At 44.4% G+C, this 25,212-nt stretch overlaps 1 protein-coding gene across 2 annotated transcripts in view; it reads left to right on the top strand.

Moving 5' to 3' along the window:
• Positions 1-25,212, top strand: part of ZC3H6 (zinc finger CCCH-type containing 6) — a 361,631-nt gene that overhangs the window by 27,557 nt on the left and 308,862 nt on the right. The window contains exons 2-3 of one of the 2 annotated variants that reach the window (XM_086927473.1): positions 22,953-23,018; positions 23,702-23,767. The exons of the other annotated variant lie outside the window; for it this stretch is intronic. Of the exons in view, the coding sequence (XP_086783599.1) occupies positions 22,953-23,018; positions 23,702-23,767 (132 nt within the window). The remainder of the gene's footprint in view (positions 1-22,952; positions 23,019-23,701; positions 23,768-25,212) is intronic. 2 annotated transcript variants of the gene reach the window in all.

Genomic DNA, 25,212 nt, shown 5'->3' with positions numbered 1-25,212 from the left:
TTATAATAATTTCCCCCTCCCAATCCAAAAGTTTCATATTTAATTGGTCGAAAAACATTGGTTCATCTAAGTTTGAACCATAAACCACGCATAAAACATATTTGTTGTTTTCATAGTTAATTTGTGCAATAGCCCATCTACCGTCCTTATCGTGGGCAGTTTGCATTACTTCAACCCTAAATCGCCTATCCTTGAGGATGGCTACCCCTCTTGTGGGGCTCCCAAAAGTAGAGCAGACCAAAATGGCATACCCCAATTGGCTTAATATTTTCCTGTCCTTCCATACAATGTGAGTTTCTGACAATAAACCAAAATGGGGATTATGTAATTTTAGCTCTTCTGACACCAAAGATCTTTTGTTTTTACTGTTGAGCCCCGCTACATTCCAAGCTAGACATTTTATTACATGCATTTATAGAGTAGCAGAAAAATCAAACCCAGCTTCAGATAATCAAATAATAGGTCTTGGTCCCTCAAACAACTAACACAGCCAATAAACCATTCAATAAACAGTGTTTTGATGTCCTTATCAGATTCTTCATCATATTCTCCCCTGTCAGCCTGCAAACAAATTTTAAGTGATTTCCCCCCCCCCCCCACCTCCCCTAGCCCCCAACCTGCGGAGAAGGGGTCCCACCCCCTCCCACCCCCCTGGCTCTCACCCCAGCCGGGGAAGAACCTCCCTCCAGCTACAGCTGCCGTTGGTGAGGCAGCTCGTGTGGTGGATCACCATGGGAGGCTCCTGCCCCCCCCCCTTGTCAAACATCATTGTGCATACTAAGCAAGAGTTAAATAAGAATGGAACTATGTGAACATTTATCATATACTGAGGGGTGGCCCTCTATTAAGCCTCTATTAAGCCCAATAAGCTAAATCCTGTTTCTTAAAAAAATTATGTGTTTGTATTCTTCCCCCCCCTACTTGCTTTTGATATATTAATCACCACCCTTAGGGCCAATTGTAATTATTTTAAGTCTGGCTCTGGCTAGAGCTGATACTAGAGAGGTAAGCCTCTGCCTCCTTAGCATCATTAAAGAAATGTGTCCGCCCGTTTCTAGTAACCTTAAGGCGGGCGGGTTCTTGGAGGAACACCTGCCCTCCACAAGACTTAATGGGGTCCATCAATTTACGAAGCTGCCACCTCCTATCCATGGTGTCCCTGATTAGGTCTGATCGTGCAAAAAACGAGAACTCCCCTACAGCTATTGGAGAGTTAGGGCGGGCTCTCTGCCAAACCGACTGGCGCAAAAGAAAGTTGCCAAAATAGATCAGAAAGGGACGTGGAAACTGATTCTCTCTGTTTCTTTGAAACAAAGGCAGACGGTGGGCCCGCTGGATTTGCGAGTCCCAGTCCCAATCTGCCAAATCGGGAATAGCCTTCTGGAGTACCCCTACAATGTACGCCTTCTGGTCTGAGCCCTCGGATCTCTCCGGTATACCAAATAGTCTTAGATTAGATCGTCTCTGCCTGTTTTCAAAATCCTCGACTTTTAACTGTAGTGCAGTCAGCTGGTCGTCGTGCTTTTCCACTGCAACTGTCATTTTAGTGGTTGACTCCTCCATCTCTACCACCCGTTGCTGTAGTTGATTTCCTGCGAGATCCCCCCCCCCCTGATTTTAGTGGTGAGGTCGCATAAGAGAGGATTGCATCTTGTTGTTGTCCTCCCTAAGTTGGAGATAATGCTCCTGTGCTTCTGCACGTTGGTTGCTCAGCTGCTTGCTCAGTATCTTTAGTATTTCGTCCAGAGGGGAAGAGTTGGCTGCTTCCGTTCTTGAGTCTTGTCTCGATGATCCCTCATCTGGTGGGTTGCCCCTGTTTTTAGCCATAACAGGTGAGGAAGAGGCTAGAGCAGGACCAGAGGTTGAACCCTCCGGAGAAGGGAAACTGGTGTTGCCTATTGTATGGGCAGCTAAATTAATGTTAGGATGCAAAGCGTCATTTGTGTAGGCCAGTGTTGGTTCCAGAATATCAGACGAAGCAGGCAAATTCCCCTGCACCTGAGGCTGTGCTTCCTCTGTCAAGTCCTCGGGAGGCAGACTAACAGGGTCAGTTAAGATGCTTTTGTCCGGAGTACAGGTATAGAGTCTGTGGGGCTTGTTCCTGAGAGCCTTAGCGTCATGGTTTTGACCAAGCCCTTCTCTTCGATCCATTTTCTGAGTGGGCTTTTGTCCGGCAAGTTCTTCCTTAAAGCTTGGTTATTGCTTGGTTTTGGCCGTTTAGAGATAGCACCAGCCTTGCTACCTCTCCTTGCTTTTTGTTTGCCCTTAGCCTTAACCTTAGAGATACACCCCCCCACAAGAGGGTTGGCAGTGAAGTCATCCTCGGTCTGAGTCTCAGCCTCACAGTCCTCATAAGAGTCCAGCTCAATATCCACTGTAGGCACTGTATGCGCTATATGCTCGCTCATTTTGTGCCCCGCGTTCGTCATCCTTCAAGTGGGCTTCTGGTAGTCCTTCTAGACTGGTTGGGCCCGGATCACAGGTTACTGGCTGAGTGACACTTGTGGGATCAGGCCGTGGTACGGGGGCTAGAATGGCGCTTCATTGTTATTGTTGCTAAAGTTGTCTGACTCAAGCGAATGATTTTAAAGCAAAAACATGAGTAAATATATCCAGTATTGATTCCACATTTCATGTTCACATTTTTCGCCTGGTGCAAAAATCCTTCTGTAATATGGTCTGGAGGATGATTAGCCCCATTCCGTTGTACCCAAGCAATAAAGTGCTACAAACTGGTTTTGTTCTGTATTTAAACAGTGTTTGATTACTGACACACCGCTCACGAGGGGTGACAGTCGCCTGCTTCCCTGCAATTAATTTGTTCTCTTTCGCTGGGGCCTGTTTGCTGTAAGAATGATTGTTCTTTCAATATATACTCTTCGGTAGAACTTGTACATGATGTATGCCCAGCAGTCTTCACACAGTTGAAGGGGAAGAGGCACTCCATGTGCTGGTAACAGGTATAGACTGTGCATGCGACGCTGCACCTGTAATTTTAGCAGCTCAGTGCTTGTACGTTGTTTTATTTTGAATGGTATTTGAATCTCAGTGCAGCTCAGCACTCGGAGACGGTTCCGGAGTCTGCATTGATTGCACCTGTGTTGCACTGCGCTTTGACTGTTGTCCCATCCTGCATGATGCCCGCTGTCGGAACCGACATCTCCAAAAAATGACAAACGTGATATCACGTTTATTGTTATAAGGGGCTGGGGCGGAAAGACATTTCCACGTTTTCTTCTCTATTAGCGGCTCTCTGTGGAAAGTTACTGTGGTCTGTTTTTGAAAGATAAAAATATGTAAGCGAAAGATAACTCTTCTTTGGTGCTAACAAGGTAGATGACCACACTCACTTTAAAGAGGTATCTTTCTGCTGACATTTTACATTTTCATTCCGCGCGCAAAGATCAAACCGGGCTTTGGTGCTTTGCTCGATGACGGTAGCAAACTTGCTCAGGTTTACTTATGAATAATGCATTTGTTTTAAAAAGAGGTTTGCTTCGCTGCCAAACGGTGGTATTGTCTGCGAGCCCCAGAGAAATGAGATGTTTTCTACTTGCAGATCAGACAAAGCACCTTATTTTGCACATGTTGTAAATTGGCAAGGCTCGTGTCTGCTAAATAAAGGCTGTTAACAAGTGTCCATCTTGGAAGATACATGACGAGACCGTAGATGAACACGAAGTGCATGTTCACAGTCCCAAGCTGTGATAACCAACATTTTAGACTGTGAGGTACTTAGTCTGCTGGCTAGTATGTGTGTTTATCTAGTGTTCGCTTCTATGAATAGTTTAGTTTTACCAGCCTTTAGTTTTAAATAGCAAGCATTGGCAAAGCCAGTCCGTCTCACCCATGCAAGATCTATTGTGTAGGAAATTGGTTAGCTGGTTGAGAGGATGAAACTCAACTCAAGCAGCAAGTACATTTCTTTGTCAGAGTGAAGCACAAGCAAACCCAGAATTACCCTCTGCTCACCCATCTAGTAGCTTAGCACTAAAGCGGTCAGGCTTAACTTGGAGGCAGTGTGTAAAATCTATGCAACACTAGAAACACTGTTAAAGGGAAAAGACAACACAAGAAAATTCCAGCCCCACCTAAGACAAACAGTCAAATTTAGTACATTATTTGGGACCTAAACAACAAAAATCCAATAATTAGAACCAGGGATAATGAATTTTAAATATTTACATGAACACTGCTTAGAAGCACAAGGAGCTGACTGTGGTTATCTGATTGCGCTGGACCGGGACAGTCACATGTTCAGGCCAATAGCAGTGGAGCATGGGCCGCATACAGGGACCAAGTTAGGCCAGCTGAACAAAGTACCTTAAATCCTTGTTGCGAGGGTCCTGTGTTGAGGATGCACCCTACAGCGGTGATACAGAGAATATGCAGGTTTTCTTTGCAAAGTCCTGCGTCAGGAATGTGTCATGCATCTGCAGTTCTGAGCAGATTCGGACTGTGATACAAGGTCCTCCGTAAGGGATGCATCATGCAGCCATGGCTCCAACGCAGAGCTGTGAGGAAATTGCTGCACTGCATCAGTTCGGTCCAAGAGACCACACTAGGCTGGCAGAGCACCTTCAGGCCCAATTTTAAGGGTCCCGGACTGGGGTGGAGCCTTTTCTGGCCCTAAGGCTTTGATCAGGAGGTCAAGCACCAAGCACGCTGGTAACTAAGGGAACAGAGCTTTTTGACGTAGGGGGTAAGAGTCAGAGGAAAGGGTTTATAAAGGCTTGTTTGGGAGATCCCAATAGTAAGAGGTTTGAGATGATGCAAAGGAGGGGTATTGGAGAGAGGAGTCTAGAAAGGTTTTTGGGGGGGATCATTGTAGGGGTAGAGAAGGGAAATGTCTACAAAAGGTTATTTTAAAGATCATACTCTGAGAGTAGAGGTAGAGGATATGAGAGAGGTATAGGGTGAGAAATTGGGCAGTCCATTGGAGAGAGGAGTAGATTGAGGTTTGGGACGAGTCAGAGAGTTGAGGTAGAGGATACATTGAAAGAGGTATGGGGCCAGATATAGGGTAGTGCATTGGAGATGCTGAATTAGGAGGAAAGTAATAAATATATAAGATACATAAGTACATAGAAGGTCTGTATGTATCTTATCATCAGTGTCCTCTCCTAGTGGGGTTGGGATGGGAGGACCGGGGCATCCAAGGCCTATAATGGCTTACATCCCTGCAAGAGTTTTACTGGGAATCATCAGTTGCCCTGGGAATCATTGCCGTCCAGGATCATTGAGAGGCATGTGCTGTCATTGGGGGGAGTCTGTGCCCCCCCCGCCCCCCAAAGACTGCAAGAATGGTATGATTATAGGGTTTGCTGTCTGGGTTGAGGTAGCAAGGCCGAAAGGCCCTTTTGAGCCTATCAAATGTGTCACGGTCCACTCCCTAAGAGTGTTTCCGTTTCGTCCCTGTTGTGGGTGTCTGAGGTTGTGGAACCCCGGAGTACCCGGGTTGGTTTTTCTTCTAAGGAAGGGGTGTTCAAAGCACTTCTGTGCGAGCTTTAATTGCCTATTTTTGTAGGGTAGCCTTCTGACACTGCTTTTTGGATAGAAGCATCTATTGCCTCACAGAAGTCATCGTCCACTGGCAGATACAACACATATTCCTCCTACATATAGGAGCAGTTCATTCCTTACATTGTAGGGCTTGTTATTGCTGGAGGGGTACCAGCGGATTTTATATCGCAAAGGCTCTATTTAGGTGGGTCTCTACCCTGGGACACCTTTACGCCCTGTGATTTTGCTGGGGCTCAGAAAGCTGGTTTTCTTTTCCTGGGTCAGAGTCTCGGTACTGCTGTATAAAGACCCTAGGTTAAGAGGCATTCCGATTCTAGTCAACGGAGGAAGAATCTGGCACTAATATGTTTTCCGGGGGCTTCCGCCACAGATGATTGCACTGCTCCTTTCACAGTAAGAAACCTTGCAGAGCAAATACACGCCGACCGCAGCAGCTGAGGGGGCGCATCCCCAATTTGGTGTGCAGTTTAAAGTGCGGGCACCCTCTAGTGGTTGGAAGACCACTATGCCCTGGCAGCCACGCCTAACTAACATGTCGTTAAGAGTGCCCCATGAGGAGTGTCCAGCATTTCTGCGGTCAGCCGTAAATAATTTTGTGCAAGTTCATGGCACAACTCAGAAAATGGATCGTTATCAGACTCCTCAATCGCTCCGTGTCCAGAGGAACAATCAGATGGATTGCAAGCCAAACGTCGAGTGCTCGGCAGATCATTGATATAAATGCAAAAGAGTAAAGGGGCCAGGAGGCACCCCTGCTTCAACCCATTATATGTTCTTATTTTCTTTGAGACCTTGTGTCCCCCCCCCCCCCCCAATAAAACCTTTGTCCAGGTCGAAGAGTGGAAAGCAATTATTAATCTTAGGAGATTCCCTGGTATCCCCATAGTAACCAATTTCCTCCAAATTCTATAAAAGCGGAGTATAACGGGACTCCCCTACCTACTGAATATTTTTCAGTAAAGGTTTGCAAAATGGAAATGTTATGCAGTGTGCCACTATTCTTACGGAATCCTGTTTGTTCCAGAGGAATATAGTTATTTCCGAAGGCCCATTAGGATACTCTTTGCAAACAGTTTCCCAGCCGCATCTAAAAGGGAAATTTGTCTGAAACTGGCCGGAGAATTTTTAGGGCCCTTCTTATATAACGGAACTAGTATACATCCCTTCCAAGATTGTGGAGTATACCCATAATTATAACAGTGGATAAACAACGGATGTTAAAATTTTGCCCATTCTTCACAGTCCTGTTTTATCATGGCTACAGGTACATCATCTGGGTCCATTGCACTAGAGTATCTTGCCCCTTTGATGTAACCTTCAATCTCCATACATGTCGGTGCTCCCACATCACCCCCTATTGGTGGAACATTAACCTCTTCAATCTGTTCAACTGAGTGATTTAGAGCATAAAGCTGGGATATATATATATATATAAACCATTCGGCTTCAGGGATTAAAATAGGGTTTGATTTTTCTCTCCCATCACAGAACTTTGCTATCAATGCCCAATACTTCCTAGTATCCCCAGATAAAGCCACCGATTTTTCATCTTCAGCACTCCTTCGATCTGATGCTATTTTCCTTTTCTGTGCCTGTTTTAGCCTATATATCTCTCTCTGCCTTTGTATCCTGGTCTCTCTAAATTGGTCTCTAATTAAACCATTAATTTCCTGGTTCAATTTTTAAATTTCCCATGGTATTATTCCTATTGGGGGAATTCTCACACCTTGTTTATTCCTTCCTAATGTTCTAATTGCTTCCAAAACCCTCTCATACCTCAGGACCGGTGTATCTGGACTTGGGCTAAAAGCGATATTCTTGAAAACCCTCCTAAAATTTTGGAAGCAACTTATATGACCAGCAAGTACAGCCATGATTTCGAGAATAAGTGACATTTTCATTCCTCTGATTCCAAAATTCAGGCTTCTCAATTTTTATGACCATGCTTGCCACTAAAGTGTCATGGTCGCTCAGCTTTGTGGCAAATACCTTAAACTGTACACATGCACTGAACAATTGAAAGGAGACTGCCATATAATCAATTAAAGAGTGGCCATATGTCCCATTAAAAGTATAAGCTGCGGGGGAGTCCTCTGGGAATCTACCATTTAAAAGTACAAGGTCTAGATTCCTAAGATTTTGCAAAAGTAATAGGCACATTTATCAGATGTTAATCGGGCCGGAAATACAGACTCTGGGATAGCCCAAACCTCCTCCAGGTCCGGGTTAGAGAAAGACAAGACTGCAGTATTACTTAACTTAGCGTTAAAATCCCCTACCATCATTATACATGTGCATTCTTCAGTATTACCTAAACTTTGCACAAAAGTGCAAATGGAGTCGACCAATGGATTAGAAGCCCTCCTGGGGGGAATATACATTTACCAATAATAGAAACATCGCTTGCCCCAAGTTATCTTTTCCTATTTTCAGCTTTGCACCAATACAACAATTTGATGGATGTTTATAGATCACGGGATCCCATGCTATGTCACAACTAAGTAAGATGGCTAGGCCTCCGCTTGCATGCCCTTTTGCAGATTTTCTTGCTGTGCTACAGTACGCATAGAAGTTCTCAAACTGGAACTCTTCCCCCGCCCACGTTTCCTGGAGCCAGATTATCTTGGGGGGTCTAATTCTACTAGTGCTTTCAGCTTATTGCTTGATTTTCCTAACCCCGCCACATTCCAGGATATGATGTACCCCAAATGGCTACCCCGCTCTATGGGCTTTATGGTGGATGTTTTTGACCTATTCAGAGCACCTGCAACCCAACTCCACTTTGCTACCTCATCATCCCCATTAGCGATGGGGCCCCAACGAACTTCGGGTGCTAAAATATTGATTTCTCTAACACCCGCATTTCTTCCTACTGTTATTTCTATATCTTTGTAATTTATGGGTGTATTTACACCCCTATAATCAGGGGAGCCATACCCTTGCACTTTCAGGAGGAACTCTACAAGGGGCTACGCTAGGGATCACATCTATTCCTCTTGTCCTAAAACCGTCTGCATTAGCTAAAGCCAGTGCTGACACTACCCCTGATGAAAATGTAGCTTTGGTGCTAGGGGGTGCACCCCTCCAGTCTAAGTATACCAAGTCAACGTCTTTGCTAGTTATTAACCCCAGATCCTCTATTTCGGTCAATATCTGAAGGAGGGCACTTCTATTCAATAACATTGGTTCAGCTTCGAACAGGGAGCTAAAAGTTAAAAACCTACTCACTTGCCCGGCTCCTGGTCCAGTATTCCTTATTTGTTTGATACCAGGTTGTCCTAAGATTAAATCTCTTTCTAGCTTACCCCCTTTACTGTTAACCGTAGTCACCCCCTCCCCAACTATCCCCAACTATCACCTGGCTGGACTCGGACCTCATTGGTGACAGATCCTGCCCACAGTACGGCACCTCCTGGAGCTGTATTTTGATCTATTACATTATCACCTATATTATCCAGTACACTTCTTAATATAAGGTTACTGCTTGTATCATGATTTATCTCACTTTCTTCCTGACCGTCTTGGTTCGATCAACAATAAATTCAAGCTATTCAACTGATTACCATTTTCTTGCCCATGTTTTTGACTCATATTCAGTGTAGTTTGACCCAGAGTTCTTACATTCTTTTTACTAGGAGGGTATATTGAACTCTTTACTACCTCACTTGCAGGATGGAACCGCAATTTTTTCTGTTTACGTTTCGGACAACTGCGATTCTTCATCTTCTTCTTCCCCTACCTTTACTCACTATTGAGACCTCTCCTAAGGGTACACTAACTGAAATGTTATCTAATTCTTCAGATAACTGAATGCTTGGGTTTTTTAAATTACTTTTTTTAAACATTGGGTAAACACGTAATGGGTTAGGAACTGAGGATACCTTTGATTCTAGGTTTTCCCCAGTGGTAATGACCTGTGCACTCTCGAAGTTTAGCTCGAGACGAGTTTATAATTGGATTTCCTTAGAGAGAAGCACTTTCAGGTCCCGCAAACATTTCGTTTATATCCCCCTCCACTGATTTTGTATCACTATTTTGCATCCCATTGTGTATTTGACATACTTGACTGGGAATTACAGGGGCCGTTTCTGAATTCTTTAGGGCTTGCTTGATCTGCTTAAGGTCTTGAACCCCTACCAATATGGGCGAGAGAACTTCCAGTATGTTATCAGAATTTAATGTGCTTTTTTCCAACAAAGGTAGAATTGCGGAGAGGATTCTTTCTAATGTATAAAAAATCTCCATTGTATCCCCTGTCTAATCATTCTCACTTGCATTCATAAAATTCCCTGCCCCTTTATCTACCCCCTTAACCACTGAGACTCCTGATATCCTTTCAATGGACAGATCTAATAAATCAGCAGCTTGGGATAGATTAGTAGGTGTACTACTGTACATAGTAGGCATATGTGTTTGAGCTCCTGTTGGAGCCGGATACAATTCTAAATCCGGGTACAATTCTAGATCCCTCTCCAAAGTGCGTCATTAGTTCTGCATTCTTTTCCATTTGCTTAGCAATGTCCGGTAAGGTATAATCCTCCATTTTCGTCTGCCCAGATCTGAAGCTGGATTCTATTCGCTGTTGCACTTTAAAAGAGAGATCACTTGATTTAGTCGACAGGAAACCAGGCACAGATCTCTGCGTGCCTCTTGAGTTATCCAAGAGGGATACCAATCCTGCCGATGGAGATAATTGAGTGGGTTCCTTTTTTACAACGTTCTTCTCCAGAGGGGGGCCTTCTACTTTGGCCATCGATGAATCAATTTCCATTTCCGGAATGCTACCTTCCCTTTCTAATTGTCGTGCATCGGTTTCACTTGGGTTGTAAAACATCAATTTCACCCCCATTATTCTGATGTATGATTACAGTGGGGTAAAGAACTTCCGGGTTGATACACCGACTTCACCCTATTCCCTGCTGTTACATGGGTGTCCATCGCTTCTTCTCCCAAAACCTCCTTTTTTTCTTCCTCTTTTAACCCCTTTCCACGCTTTGAGCACTTTACCCCTTTTGTGAACATTGACATCACAGATGGGTGCGTTTTCAGATGTGAGAGGTGATCCCTGTTTCTCCGGCGACAGATGGTTTTCTGGAGCTTAAGGGTACTCCTTTCGCTCAAAATACTACTCTCTGAGCCTAGTACTATTGTGCTTTTAAATTTGAACGCAAACACCTAGATGGCATTACCAATGCTTGAAAGATTCTTTCTGCTTGCTGTTGTGCAGCTTTTCCTTTTTTGGAAAGATGTAGGATGAAATGGAATGAGGAAGTAGGAAGATTAGAGTTCTACTAAGGAATCACAGGGCCAGCTGGGGGAAGCACTCGGGAGCCACTGTATTTATTTATTCTCTTGCCTCTCTCCCAGGATTTGTATCCTCAGGCCGCGATCTCCCCACTCTGTTGCTGCTCTGAGCACAATGTAAATGAGGCCACAACCCCACACAACACTGCGCCCGTGGCACTGGAGAGCAACACCCACTGCCAAGTTACGTAAAGCCCTATGGTTCCTGCACTGGGAGGCACCCAAGACTCGTGCCTAATGGCTCCCACCTCACCGCCGTCACCCTCAGCAATCCACTATTGCTCCCTCGTTGCACCAGTGTGTCCTGCTACCTACAGGAGAGACCGCCCTTCTCCGCCGCCGTACTCCTCTGCGTCCCACGCTCTCCTGCACACGATCAGCGGCGGCGTCTAGGCCAGGCCAAGTTTGGCATTTGGCGGCTCCGGCCGGCTTCACACAGCTGCATGTAGCTCAGGCGTCTTGCAACTGTACGCACTGAGAAGCACCCGGAATCACACCTGCGGCCCCGGCAAAGAAAATGTCCAGCTGTGGCCGCACTGGGAAAAGTTTACAGCGGCCCCACAATCACCTTGGAGAGATATTCCGGAATGGCGGTGGCTCCACTTTCTCCACTCCACTCCACCCACCAAACGCATCCGTTGTTCCAGGCCCAGTGGTACGGTGGCTCGGGGAAATACAGACTGCGGTGACCCTGCCTGCCTGTATCCGCTCCGACCCCTTCGCTCACCTGTCACTTGTCCTCTCCTGCTGCTGTAAGGGAAAGGGGAAGCTAACCTGGACTGCTCCAACTTGGCTCCAAACGCAGCTTAAGTCCACTCAACTCATGAGAGGAGGAGAAGCAGTCTCCCAAACACACTCAGCCCTGTGTGGCTGCTCGGCTGCACGCTGCCCGCAGCAAAAAGCCCCCATAGGAAAGAAAGGCAGTAAGGCCAGGGATCAGCGAGGGAGCCGAGCCGAGAACAGCAGTCCGCCGTCTTCCCGCTTGCTCACTGCTTCGGCGGTTTCAGCGACGCAGCGAAAACGTGGCAACTGGAATTCGCTCGCATGTCGTATATTTCACTCTCTTTGTGTTCAAGCACTCGGAATGACCTAAACATCGAGTGCCCATTCAAAGTGGCACTGGACTCGATGAAACATGGGTAGCATGCCGGAAAACCTGGCAGGTCTGAAAGAGAACGACCAGTCCATGTTCAGTTTGCTTTTAACAAGTGCTCAATACCGACAATATTGAATACATTTAAAAATTCGATATACAGGGTCACGAAAATGCTGTGGGAGATTGGTGCTTAAAAGTGACTGTATTTCACTGGATGTCCTTGCAACCTGCAGTTCAAATGTGTTTCGTGCAGATGTTAATGGCATGTCTTTTTGAAACAAAAGACTTTGAGTCTGCTTAGATTGTTAAAATCAGCTGGCAGCTTTGGAATGGGAGGCCGCAAGGAAATATCAGAAACCTCATGTGTTGGAGGAAAAAAGCACATTATTTCAGCAATTCACTATGGAATACTGGCTATCATCCACAACAATCTTGGGCATTTAGCACTATATAACTTCCATTGGAAAGTACAATAATTTGGAGGGAAATTGAAGGTGTTGGTAACCCTTTTAGAAAACAGGCCAAATTAGCTACCTAAGTGTTACATGCTTTGTGAATTGTAATATGTTTACAAACAAGTGAGTGGCCAATAGAAGGACCTCATTCATTTTCAGTAAGGAATTTCTCTCTGCCTGCTCATTTATATTGGTAATTAAATGCAAGTGACCACAATTTGCGAATAAAGCTCCCTCCCAGGGGTTCATATCTTTCTACTGAAAAATGTTTCATGCTTGATGTAAACTGGAACATTGAAACTGGCAAAGATGTTATGCCATGAATTAACCACTCCGCAGGAGGTGGTTCAGCTATTGTGAAAGGCAGTAGTACTAACTTCTCGATATGTAACATTGTATTGGTGGCATCCTTTTTTTCCATGAGTCGCTTTTTACTTGTCAGATAAAAAAATCCAGGAAAATGTGCGTGGAATTTAATTAACGCTAAGCCTTGTTTAAAACGTGTAACAGCTTCTATTTGCGACAATTTCCAAATTTAATTGTAAGTGGCATAAAGTAATCTTTTAGAACGTGGAAACTTAAGACCCAACAAAAAATCTGTTAGATCCATGTCATCCGACAGGAGAGAAAGATGTTGTTTAATTGCAGACAGTTTGGAATGTTCCAACCATTTAAAACTTCTTTTTATTGAACAGTAGTCAGCATTCGTAAACCTGATCATAATCAGATATTGGATTACATACATTTTCAATGGCATACACATTCTATTATACAAAGACATATTGTAATACTAACAGTCTCTTCAGAGTCCATCTATCCCATTCACTTTGTCCCGGCACCCACCCAACCTAACTAGTCAATGCCCCCCCAAACCCCCTATAGTCTTACCACCGCTGTCATTCCCACCGCTGTCAAATTTTCTCCCATTTCTTTGGGCATCTCCGGCTTTCATAGATTGTCTTTTCCGCCGCACAGCACCAATCCATGTCCTTTTACCACTGAAAGACTTTAGGCGGCTGAGTTGCCCCCGCAATGTTCCTCTTAGCGACCATTGCAGCCACCTGTTACCAGATTCTCTGAGAATTGGGCAGTTCTGCTACCCCAAAACACACAATCTATGCCATCGGACATCCAGGGGGACTTCCTGCTCTAACACTTCCGACACGATCTGAACCACCTTCTTTCAATAATTCTGTATTATCGGGCAGTCCCACAGGATATGGAAAAGTGTTCCCTTCTGAGCACACCCCCTCTGACACTCCTCGGTTAAAATGCACCCTAATTTAAACATAAGTGAGCTGGTGTAGTAGGACCTATGCAGGATCCGCAGTTGGACCAATCTGAATCGTGCCCGGATTGCCACCTCTCTGAGACTCTGCACTGCCTCTACCCAATCGTCATCCTCCAATAGTACCACCTTGGATTCCCACTCCTCTCTCACCTTGACTAGTAAGTCTGGTGAGTTGTTGACAATTTTTCTATATGTACAGGACAATGCCTTCTCCGACATTGGGTCCAACAATAACCTGTCTTCTAGTGGACTGTATTCAGGGGTCTGATCCCCATCCTTAAGGTGGCTACCCAGTGCATGCTTAAATTGCAGATATTTATAGTGCTCCATAGGTGCCAACTGAAATTCGTTCTGCAACTCTGAATACGACAACATTGCCTGCCGCCGCCTCACATCCTCTAAGCGGACAATATCGATAAGTTTCCATTTCGAGAAGCCCTGTAGTCGACCCACCTCCCGAAGCATTTCACTGGTCCACAGGGGAGTCTGTTCCGTTAGCTGGCCCGCCCAGCCCAAGAATCGGTTAGCCTTAGCCCATGCCGTCAGTACTCTTTGGGGGCATTCCGACCTGTTTCTCCCAGCCATATAGTGCCCGCAAATAGCCGCCCGCCCCCATTGCCCAGTGATCAACCCTATATGCCGGGTCATTCCTATCCGCAAAAGCCCAGTCGTTAATTTCCATAAGATGCAATGCCTAGTAATAATTTTTGAAGGCCTGGAATGGCTAAACCTTCCTCATACACTCCATTTCTGCAATTTGGCAGTGTGATCCGTGCGCCCCCAGTCCCACTGCAGCGTTCTTAACTCACTGTATACGTGCCTAAAGAATTTCTTTGGTATATGACAGGGGGTTTTTTGTACGACATACAGTATTCGAGGTAGAGACATCATCTTGAAGAGAACTGCTCTTCCCAGCAGGAAGCTTGGCTGCCTCCTCCAATGTGCGACGTTGTTCTTCAGGTGATCAAACTGCGGCTTTAGATTCCCCGCCAGAAACGCTGCGTACGATTTTTCAGTCTGTATACCCAGGTATTTAAAACTGTCTTTAATTTGGAGTTTGGAGTCGGCACCCAGTTGTGGTGGTCGTCCATCCAACAGCATATACAAGAGAGATTTATTCCAAATGATCTGATACCCAGCGTAGCCCTCAAAAAGCTTGAAGATCGGGAGTAACCGGTTGTTTGTAAACTGTGGTCTCGTTGCGTAAAAGAGGACATCGTCAGCATACAAGAGGACATCGTCAGCATACAGCGATATTCTTTCCTCCCACAGGTCGCCACCATGGATACCCGATATTATCAGATCCCCTCTAACCCACGCCGCCAGGGGCTCGAGCGCAAGTGCAAACAAGATTGGTGAGATGGGGCACCCTTGTCTGGTGCCCTTCTGTAGAGCGAAGGAGCGGGACACCAAGCCATTAACGCGGACTCTTGCCGTGGGATGCGTATATAGCAGCTTCATCCAGGAGAGGAACTGGGGGCTGAAGCCGAAACTGTTCAAGACTTCGAACAGATTGTTCCATTCAATACTGTCAAACGCCATGCGGGCGTCGAGTGACAGAAGTGCCGCCTCCACCCCCAGGCTGATCCTTACCAGATGCATTACCCCATGTAGACTACGCAAATTGAGTCTGATACTTCAGCGGGGCATGAAGCCCGATTGATCCGGGTGTATCAAAGTCATAATGGGCACCAGAAGTCTATTCACCAAACATTAGCCAAAATTTTAACTTCTAAGTTTAACAACGAGATCTGCCCTTATGAGCCGCACTGGTCCGCCGGTGTAACGCCTTTGGGGATTACAACTATTTTTGCTGTGCGCTGGTCAAGTGGTTAAACATGGCTAACAGGTATTGAGTTAGTATGTTGGCAGTATATTTGAAAAGTCCCACAGGTAGCCCGTTGGGCCCTAGTGCCTTCCCTGCTTGCAGATCTTGAATGGCGCCCACTATTTTTTCCTCCATTAATTCTCTGTCTATAGAGTCCTTGTCTTCCTCCGCCAGCACTGGTAGACGCCTTTCCGCCAGTAGTTCATAACAGTCTTGGGCCGACCTAACTGGGGTTGAGTCATAGAGCTCCTCATAGTAGTCAGCGAATACACATGCTATGGCCTCTCCTGCCACCAGTGTGTGCCCACCTCTGTCTTTTATTTCTGCCACCAAGTTCCACTCTCTATCACGTTTCTCTAACCATGCAATCATTTTATTGGCTTTATCCCCCAAATCGTATACTCTTTTCTGTGTTGCCAGGGCAGCCGACCTCGCTGTGTTAGTTGCCATATCTTGCAGCTCGCGACTACGAAGGTCTATTTGGTGCGCCAGCTCCCTATCCCGTCTCCCGCCTTCCAAATAGAGAGCTTCTAACTCAAGTAATGCCGTCTCTAGCTCGTCCCAGTCCAATTTCCTGTCCTTGTTTTCTGCCCCTATACATGCTTGGACATGTCCCCTCATGACCGGCTTAAACGCTTCCCAGAGAGTACCAGCCTCCTTAACCGACCCCTCATTCTCCTGAAAGTAAAGTTCCCGAACCTTCTGGGCATTCTCCTTATTCTGAAAGAACCAGGGGTTCAATTTGAACGTAAAATATATTGGCGGGTCGGGCCTCTCATCGTTATTTCCACTGGGGAGTGATCTGATATACCCCGGGGTCCAATTCTCTTATTTGTAAACCACCCCTCCCCCCTCAATGTGTCAGTATAAGATCTAATTGTGAGTAACTGGCATGGACGGCTGAATAAAAGGTATACTGTTGGATACCTGGGTTATGTAACCTTCAAAGATCAATCGGCGCAAACGCCTCAGTAAATGCATGAAGCGGCTCCACCCCCTGACTCTTGTTGCCGAAGGGTCTCTGTCCTGCCTCGAGTACATAACAGAGTTCATGTCCCCCTCCCCCGAGCACAAACACACACGGAGGGAAGCCCACCAGTAAGGTACCCAATGCAGTGAACACCTCCAAGCGTGCCATTGATGGGATGTAACCGGAAACCAGATTAATAGCCTGCCCCTCCCAACTCCCTGCAAGAGCCACTAATCTACCCAATAGGTCACGCCACATTTTATCTACCACTAGCGTTATCCCATTCTTTACCAGTATTCCCACTCCACAGGGGCCTGATGTATAACCTGCATGCGCTATCAATCTGTAGCCATATCTATCTAGTGCTCTATACCCCTTGTTCCAACCACTGTTCCCACAATTACCCTACTGAATAGGTTATGACTGCCTGAGTGTTAATACTGGTAATAACAAAAGGCCTTAAACCCTGGTGTGGAATTCAAAAAACGAGCATAACAACCATTTGTGTCCACTGGTCACAATAATCATCCGTTTGGACCAGAAAGAGTAGAGCTGAATGTACTGTTCTGCTCCATACTATTGAGCTGTTCCAAAGTGTAATTTGTTAAATGTTTCCAATTGTCAAATCTGGCAATTGAAGAAATATTAGGTGAAATAAAGTCTTTAATTATAGCATGTCCTAGACATGTAGTATGTTGGACTGTGTCATTTAGAATATCCTACATGTTGGAATTAAGCATGCTCTTAATAAGTTGTCCCCGGAATTTGCCAATGTTTAGTAACCAAAACTGATTTCAAATCAATTGTGTCCTTCCAATATACATAGCTTTTTAATGCTAATTGTGTGACACACAAATCTTTATTTATGAGTTTGGTTTGCTTCAGCATATCATTTTTCAGTGGTGTGTGGACAAGTTTAAAATAAAGACTTTGGGTCTGATGAGTGTGGCTCACTGGTTAGAGGCGGCAGACCTGTAAGCAGAGAACGGCCCGGGACCAGGGTTCAATTCCCGACGCGGCAGGGTCGTGGACCAGGGGTCAACGGACTCGATAGTTCTCGCCTCAGTGCCTACTCTAACCAGGGAACACACTCGGTAACTCTGGGCATTAAGCTTGCCTCATCTCTACAACGGCCCCCCACAGACGCCGGGGATGCCTGGTCTCACCCTGGAGATACCCAGAAAGGGACCATCTCACAGAGAAAACCAGGACGGGTTCCCCAGCGGTCTACAGCGCCAGGACACTCGGGTAGAGTAACAGTGCGCTTTACAAGAAACCCACATTACATTACAAAAATATGTGAACTTCTCTATATTTTGCTGAATTCCGTTTGGGAGGTTTGAACAATATTCTCATTTTGTGTATAATTAATAAGTGTGCTTTGGACACTAGCTCTATGTAAATATTTCTGTGTATAATGATACATAACAACAAGTGGAGGAGTGCCCTCGTGGAGGTTGATTACAACCTCAGAGTTATAAGGTGCTTTTCTTGTACCCCGAATAAGGGACAACCTTTGTCCTTAGAAGACCCCTCACTCACCAACCTAGTTGGTGCCATGCTTCATCATCGGGATCCCACCCAGACAGCCGAATGCCATCTGGGTGTGCTGCGACACCTGACTACAGTGAAGCTGGTTTCCGTAATTTTTATATGTGCAATTAACTTTAAGTGAGTGTGTTTAAAAATTACCCAATACTACACACTCGTGGATTTTATTCCGGAGTGATTGGACAATGGTTAAAAAAACAGTGGGACACCCACTGCCTGATTAGGTAGACTATTGATGTCGATAAAGACGAATGCTAAGATGAAGAAAAAGTTAAAATTAGTCATAATTGCAATAATAATTACAGGACTAATTTGTGGTACAGCCGGCAACTGCGGTTGCCCTGCTAGGGCTTTCCGTGCGGGGACAGCCATCAAGGTGCGTGAAACAAACTGCGTCTGTATAGCCTCACTAGACTATTGCATAATGGCACTAGCTCATTAGAATTGAGATGTTGTACATAAGGGTATTGTGTATAGCCAGCCAACAGGGGCCAAGTGGTCCCTTTATTGCTAAAGGATCCTGTGCGAACATGGGTCAGCACGGGTACTAGAGCGCCTCGGAACCAGTTTTGATTTTCCCAAACAGATAGTGGTATTTGTAGCTGCTGATATGCTCTGTATTGAGCCGAGGATGCAACATTAGTATACATGTATGAAATGTTTGCATGTTAGCACCCACAGCTGGAAAATAAGCCCAAGAATAAAAGACTTCCAATCTATAGGCATAGTGGGCTTCAACCACGAAGGTTGCATCATAACCAACATTGTCATGTCTCATATAAAGCATGGACTGCAGGTCTGCAATTGTCAGCGATAGGTACAGGTTGTGGCGCCTACATTACTATGTAAGTAAAGGGGAGAGCAGAAACATTAGTATAGGTATCCTTTTAAAGGTTCAAGCTTGCACAACCAACAGACAAAATGTAGGCACTTCCTAAAAATACTGTGAAGGATTAATTCCTAACTCGACAGACGTCTCGGTTTAGGGTATGAAGGGAACAGACAAGTACTACTCAGGTGACTTCCTAAATAAGTACCTGACTAAAGTTGGTAGCACCATGTTGCTTGGATTCTGCTGGTTATACAGAACTTTTTTAGGACGACAGGAGGTCGGAATGTAGGGACTGAGTCCCTCTACCATGTCAGTACCTTTCGGCCCAATTCTGACTACCTCAGTGCTTCACCTGAACTTCTTACCTTTCCAGAATAACAGGGGTTCCGGCAACCTCGAACCGAAGGAAACCATGGGAACAGATCCTCCCCTTTCCCTACTAAATTACTCAGTCATGCATGCCCATAGTAAACGTAAGAAAGACACAAAGGAAGTTTACTATACATTTATTGAACCTAGTGTAGTCTATTATGAAGCAAGTGTGCTGCGATCATTAAGCAGAGACAACTAAACATAGTAAGTGCCATTAAAACAGACTGTATAGGACAAACATCCCAATCATGTCAAATTATATAGATGTCTAGATCTACTCTGACTTTTGAAGCACAGGGATATGTTTTCAATCTCAGGGATTGGCCTAGGACCCCAGACCTGATGTATGCAGTTAGGTGGTCTGCTTCATGAATCTAAACTTAGTTTGCACAGGGCTGCATATGGGCACTGTTGTCATTCCAGAGCAGCTGTCTCTGTCGGAATTCTCGTCTCTGGCCCCCAGGGGACAGACACAGTTTATATGATAAAACAATTGTGCTGGAGATGCAGCTATCCAACTGTGTTATATCTAAACTTTAGGAGCTGTGTTGAACGAGTAAAGAACACAGTACACTATTTTGTTATGTATTCCCAGCAGCCTTGCACAAACTGTGTAGATGAAATCCCAAGAAAAGTCCCTAAATAGCAAACAACATGTACAATATTTTCAAAATAATGTCGTTAAAAAAAGCGTTAAATATGGCTATGCAGAGCGAGCAAAGGCAGCCTAAAAAGAAAAACAAAGCTGGAACAAAAGTGGGCTCAAAAGAGAAATCACTACACTTTGTTGCCATTGACAGACTTTTTTTTGTGGTGTTTTCCCTAGTGTTTATTCGAAAGAGAGTTTACTAATGTTTTGTTATGGCTGCTTGAAAAATAAAGTGAGGAAAGTAAAGCATAAAAGTCGTCTCCAGTCCTGATAGAAACTCATGCCGGGGTTGCTTCCAAAACTAGTTGTCAAAATAGCACTACCAGATTTTACTTTTTTTGCAGTCTCTTTATAGACAACCTTAGTTAGCTGTCTGTCACAGGCAACATTGTAACATATACTTTAACTTACGTTGAGAGTTTGCTTTGCATCTTCCATTAGCCCAAGATTGTTGTCCGCCTGCTCTATTTCAATTTCTTGCTCCTTAATTAATGACTTTCTTCCCTGTTCCATGTTTTTTCCACCCCTGGTGCTCTCAATTTTCACCCTCCATTTCATTAGTTGAGTGTAAACTCCTACTGCTGACGCTGGGGAACTTTTTTTGGTCTTCTTTTTGCTGGATTCTGTTTCACCTGAGCTTTAGCCCACGATGAGAGTATATGCCCTTCCTCGCTCTAACTCTCCTCCCCATCCCTATTCTTTGTAGTTTTGCCTCCTCTATCTGCATAGAACTCTAATTCCTTCTGCTCTCTTCCTTCTGTTGCATCACTAAAAAAAGCCTGCATTCAGTGTTTCACTCTCCCACCTCCCCTGCTCTCTCTCTCTTTCTCTCTCGCTCACACCTCTGCTGGTTTGCCACCAACTGCTATTGGCTTATTTATTTATTTATTTTTAGAGTTTTATATAGCGCGAACTTGCACCGATTAGGTTATCAGAGCGCTTTACATAGCTTCCCAATTCTTGTAGAAAAGTGGCTACAAATATATTGGACATTTTGGAATGTTTTATATAGTTGCAAGATAACCATTTCCTTGCATCTAGACACAACTGCAGTCATATTGGAACTATGTAATGTCATGAATGTGTACACATATTGTTTTACATTTACAACAAGGCCATTAAGTACACCCATGTTATGCTCACTGTCAACACCAAGTGCAATTGTGCGTTGGAGATCAACCTCAGGGGATCACGCACACCAGACAGTGTCTGCTTCTGATTCCTCTTGTATGTGCTTGTGCCTTCTGTTTATTCTTAAAGCTCATTTTGATCTGGAACAGTGTTTTTGACATTTGGGAATGCTCTTGCCTCTTGGTTGCTTTGGTGGCTCTTTTTTGGACCAGTACCGCAGTCCTTAGAGGGACAGGTCACTGATAGGCCTTGAATGTGATATTCTTTACTTTCTCACCTTGGCCACTCATCTCGTCATACAGGCTGGCTCCTTGTTAGCTCATGTTCAAGCTTGAAGAATAATCAGGGCAAGTTCCAGCCGCCAAGAGATCAGTTACTGAATCACAGTCCTAGGCAGCACTTAAGCTCCTCTGGTAGAGCTCCTTTAGAAGTCTAGAGTATTATCCCTCTACCAGTGTTATCCCGATAGCAGCTATAGAGACCATTGCTTATCGAAAGCACTGGCAGGAAGCTAGTACCCAGTCGTGTTGAGTCTACAGCCTACCTGTGCAGTGTTCACCTCTTTAGGCTTATTTCTGAGCTTTGTATGGATGTGTATTGTGCGTACTGGGCCTATCATCTGGGAAACAATAAAAAGGCTTGTAGGAAAACGGATGACTGAAGCGCCCCTTCTCTGCTCACACTCACTTTGAGACTGAGAGATTATATTTTGTGAGTCACCATGTTGCACCTAGACATACACTTTTAAACTCATACGCCATGTATGGGGAGGGAGGGAGGGTGGGTTTGGCTGAAGGACCACAGTAAGGGGGTACAGAACTCATTTTACAGAGGAAGGTTAGCATATTGGAAAGGAGATACACTTCTGATGTATGGGAGTGGTTACTCTTTTGATGTATTTCCAGAAAAGGTGAGTAGAGTATTATGATGTGGAGCAACACAAATACAAAAGCCAGACATGCCAGTGAGATTGAGTATACAAGGCAACTGGAGAAACCTGGAGAATCCAGAACACGAATGTAGGTGACTGCAGATCAAGTACACTCAATTTGAAGGAAAAGTTTGCACTTCGATAACATTAGTGGTATTGATTGAGAAATAATGCAATATTGAACTGATTACAGGCCCCTCTGAATTTAGTCAGGAAACACAATGTAGATTGATGTCTCTTCTATTATTCCTGGCGCTATTCCACATTAGCCTTTTTGATTTCCTGAACCATTTTCTGGTGGTGCAGTTGTTAGTCTCATAAGTGCAATTCAGACTATGCAGCTACCACTGCTTATACATTAGTGACAACTGACCAGCAAATTGTCCCCAATTTTGACTTTTAATGACCTGCTTGTAAATGTAAATGTAAATGTATAGGCATTTATATAGCGCACTACTTACCCGTAGGGTCCCAAGGCGCTTCGACCGCTGCGAAACCCTTCCTGGCTTTCCTGAGAGATGGTCCCTTAATGGGTATCTCCAGGGTGAGACCAGGCATCCCCGGCGGTCTGGTGGGGCCGTTAGTGAAGATGAGGCAAGCTAATGCCCAGAGTTGCCGAGTGTGATCGCTGATCAGAGTGGGCACCGAGGCGAGAGAATTATCGAGTCCGCTGACCCTGGTCCAGAAACCTGCCGCGCCGGGAATCGAACCCTGGTCCCGGGCCGTCCTCTGCTCTCAGGTCTGCCGCCTCTAACCACGTGTGGCTCACTGGTTAGAGGCGGCAGCCCTGAGAGCAGAGGTGTGGCGTGTCTGATTTGACTTCTCTTTAACTATTTGTTATGTGTCTAAACATAAGCATTTTTTACCTGGTTAAGGTAAATGGGAGCTAGAATGAAAGACTGCGAGAGTGATCATACCTGAAAATATATAAAGATACCTTCATAAGTGAGTGTAGGCATCAAAGAAAGTAAAGGGATTAGTGATTTACTTAGTAACAGGGCCTACTCTACTACCTACAGTCAGACAGAGAGTGACAGCAGTACATGGGGACTGAAATATCAGCCTGGGAAGAGAAGACAGCAAAGGTAAGCAAGATGTTGATTATATTGATTTCACTTTTGGTGTGTTGTCACGACGTTTGGTCTTGGTTGTCACCCTGCTTTTAAATATCTGCAATATCTTTTTTTGTATTTTGGGAAGTAGGTTACTAATTTACTTCTGGTGAAAGCACTCTGTGGGTCACACAATTCTCTATCTTGCCCATTGTAACTCCTGGCACCAAATGTGATCGGTAAAAAAGGGTTCCACCAAAACTGATCATTGAGCAAGAGTATTTTATTGAATCTACTTGGCTTCACCTAATAGCTTGATCGGAGTGTCCAATCTCGGTGATTGATTGTTGTAGGGGTGTTCATCATAGGTCCAAGGACTGCATCAATTGCATATTTTGTTGGACAATCACTGATTGTACAATGGGTTTAAATTTATATTTAATGTGTATACGTCTGTTTAATATGGATATTGCAAAAGTCTGGTGTGGCCTGAGGCCTTCGGTACCTAATTTGAACACCTCTGCCATTTTGGGTTATATGTGGTTTTAAACAGTTGTTTTCATCTGCGAGTGAAGATATCTATAAGCTCATGTGTAAGCTTCTTGCAAGCAATGATCATATGGGTACGGTTATCTTGAAGAGTGCGTTTAGGTATCTACGGAAGTCAAAGGATTAGTGAGTGTACTTATTAATAGGGTTTACTCTACTACCTACAGTCAGTCAGAGTGTGACAGCAATGCAAGTGAGCTGAATTGTCTGCCTGAAAAGAGAAGACAGCTAAGGTAAGGAAAGATGTTGATAATATTGATTTCACTTTTGGTTTGCTGTCACAGTGTTGGATTTTGTTTTGCTCCCAGTTTTTAGGGATCTATTTTATCAATATATTTTAGTTTCGTATTTATACATATTTTTAGAAGTGAGTGAATCCTTTATCTACTGTGAGATGAGGCAATCTAATTTCTTTGCATTGTGCATCTTCCTGGACTTCGTCTAATAATACATTTTCATAAGTCTCTGATCTGATTGATAACTTGTTCAACATTGTAGGTCCTTGTTCGCTGGATTAATTTAATATACTTAGGATGACCACAAACGATATAATGAGTTTTAATTTAGATTCATTGTATATACAGCTCCCTTTCCTGGATGACCTAATTTTCTAACATGGACCTAGCTTTCCTAGACGTACGTTGTACATCACTGACCTATCGGATAGTCAGTGGTTTTTGCAGCTGATTTCAACTGTGAGTAAAGATATCTGTCAGGTTATACGAAAGCTCATTATTTGTGATCATATCTTATGATGTGCAAAGAAACCTTCAACTGTGTGTCTAGTTAACTAAAAGTCAAGGGATTGGTGAGTGTGCTCTACTGCTTATAGTCAGACAGAGAGTGATAGCAGTGCAATTACGCTGAAATGTAAGCCTTTAAAGCGAAAATAACAAAGGTAAGGCACAATGTTGGGTAAATTGATTTCACTTTTGATTTGATATTACTTGTTGGGATGTCATACTCCTTCTGTATATACTTTCCAAAGTGTCCTTTCTGTGTCTTTTGGGAAGCCATTCATTTCGGTGTGGTAGGAGATTCTGGCTGATATATCATACCAACATTTTAATTTTAAACTCTGTTCAGTAACAGAATTTGAACTTCAAAAGATAGGTCTGTTGACTCTATGGTAGTATTATTGCTGCAGTAGCTGGTTGCAACTCCAGTCCCTACACGCTCACAAATAAAGAATGGGAAGATGTTTATTACCGTACAGGGTAAACAGTGTGAAATATCTCCAGTAGAGAAATCGCTACCAAGATGATAACTTAATGGTAATCAACTCCGGCTCTAATACAGAAATGGTTGGAAGCTCCTTCACATGCTGTGGCATTGCCCTTCTTTCACATTGTACAGGAGAAGGTGATTGATTAATGACTCATCCTTGGATAAACAAATCGCACTTTTTCCAGCAAATGTAATTCTGGGCCTGCCTAATAAATTAACTTTCCTTATAAAGTTTATGAAAGGCTGCCAAATGTCCTTTCTCTGGTAGCAGCACAAAAGCGATTCCCTCATTGTGTGGCTGTAGCATCTCGCAGAGAAAACTGGCTGCATACACTATGCCATATATTAGGAATGGAAAAGCTGACACTCTCTTTGGAGCACATAGCAGATGCCATCCAAGAGATATGGGAGCCATATATTAATCCCCTTTTGTCTGAGTTAAGCGAGTTGA

This window comes from Lissotriton vulgaris, chromosome 6, assembly GCF_964263255.1.
Source record: "Lissotriton vulgaris chromosome 6, aLisVul1.2, whole genome shotgun sequence".
Lineage (NCBI taxonomy): Eukaryota > Metazoa > Chordata > Amphibia > Caudata > Salamandridae > Lissotriton > Lissotriton vulgaris.
Note: the sequence above shows the minus strand (reverse complement) of the source record. Positions and strands in the feature narration are given on the sequence as shown.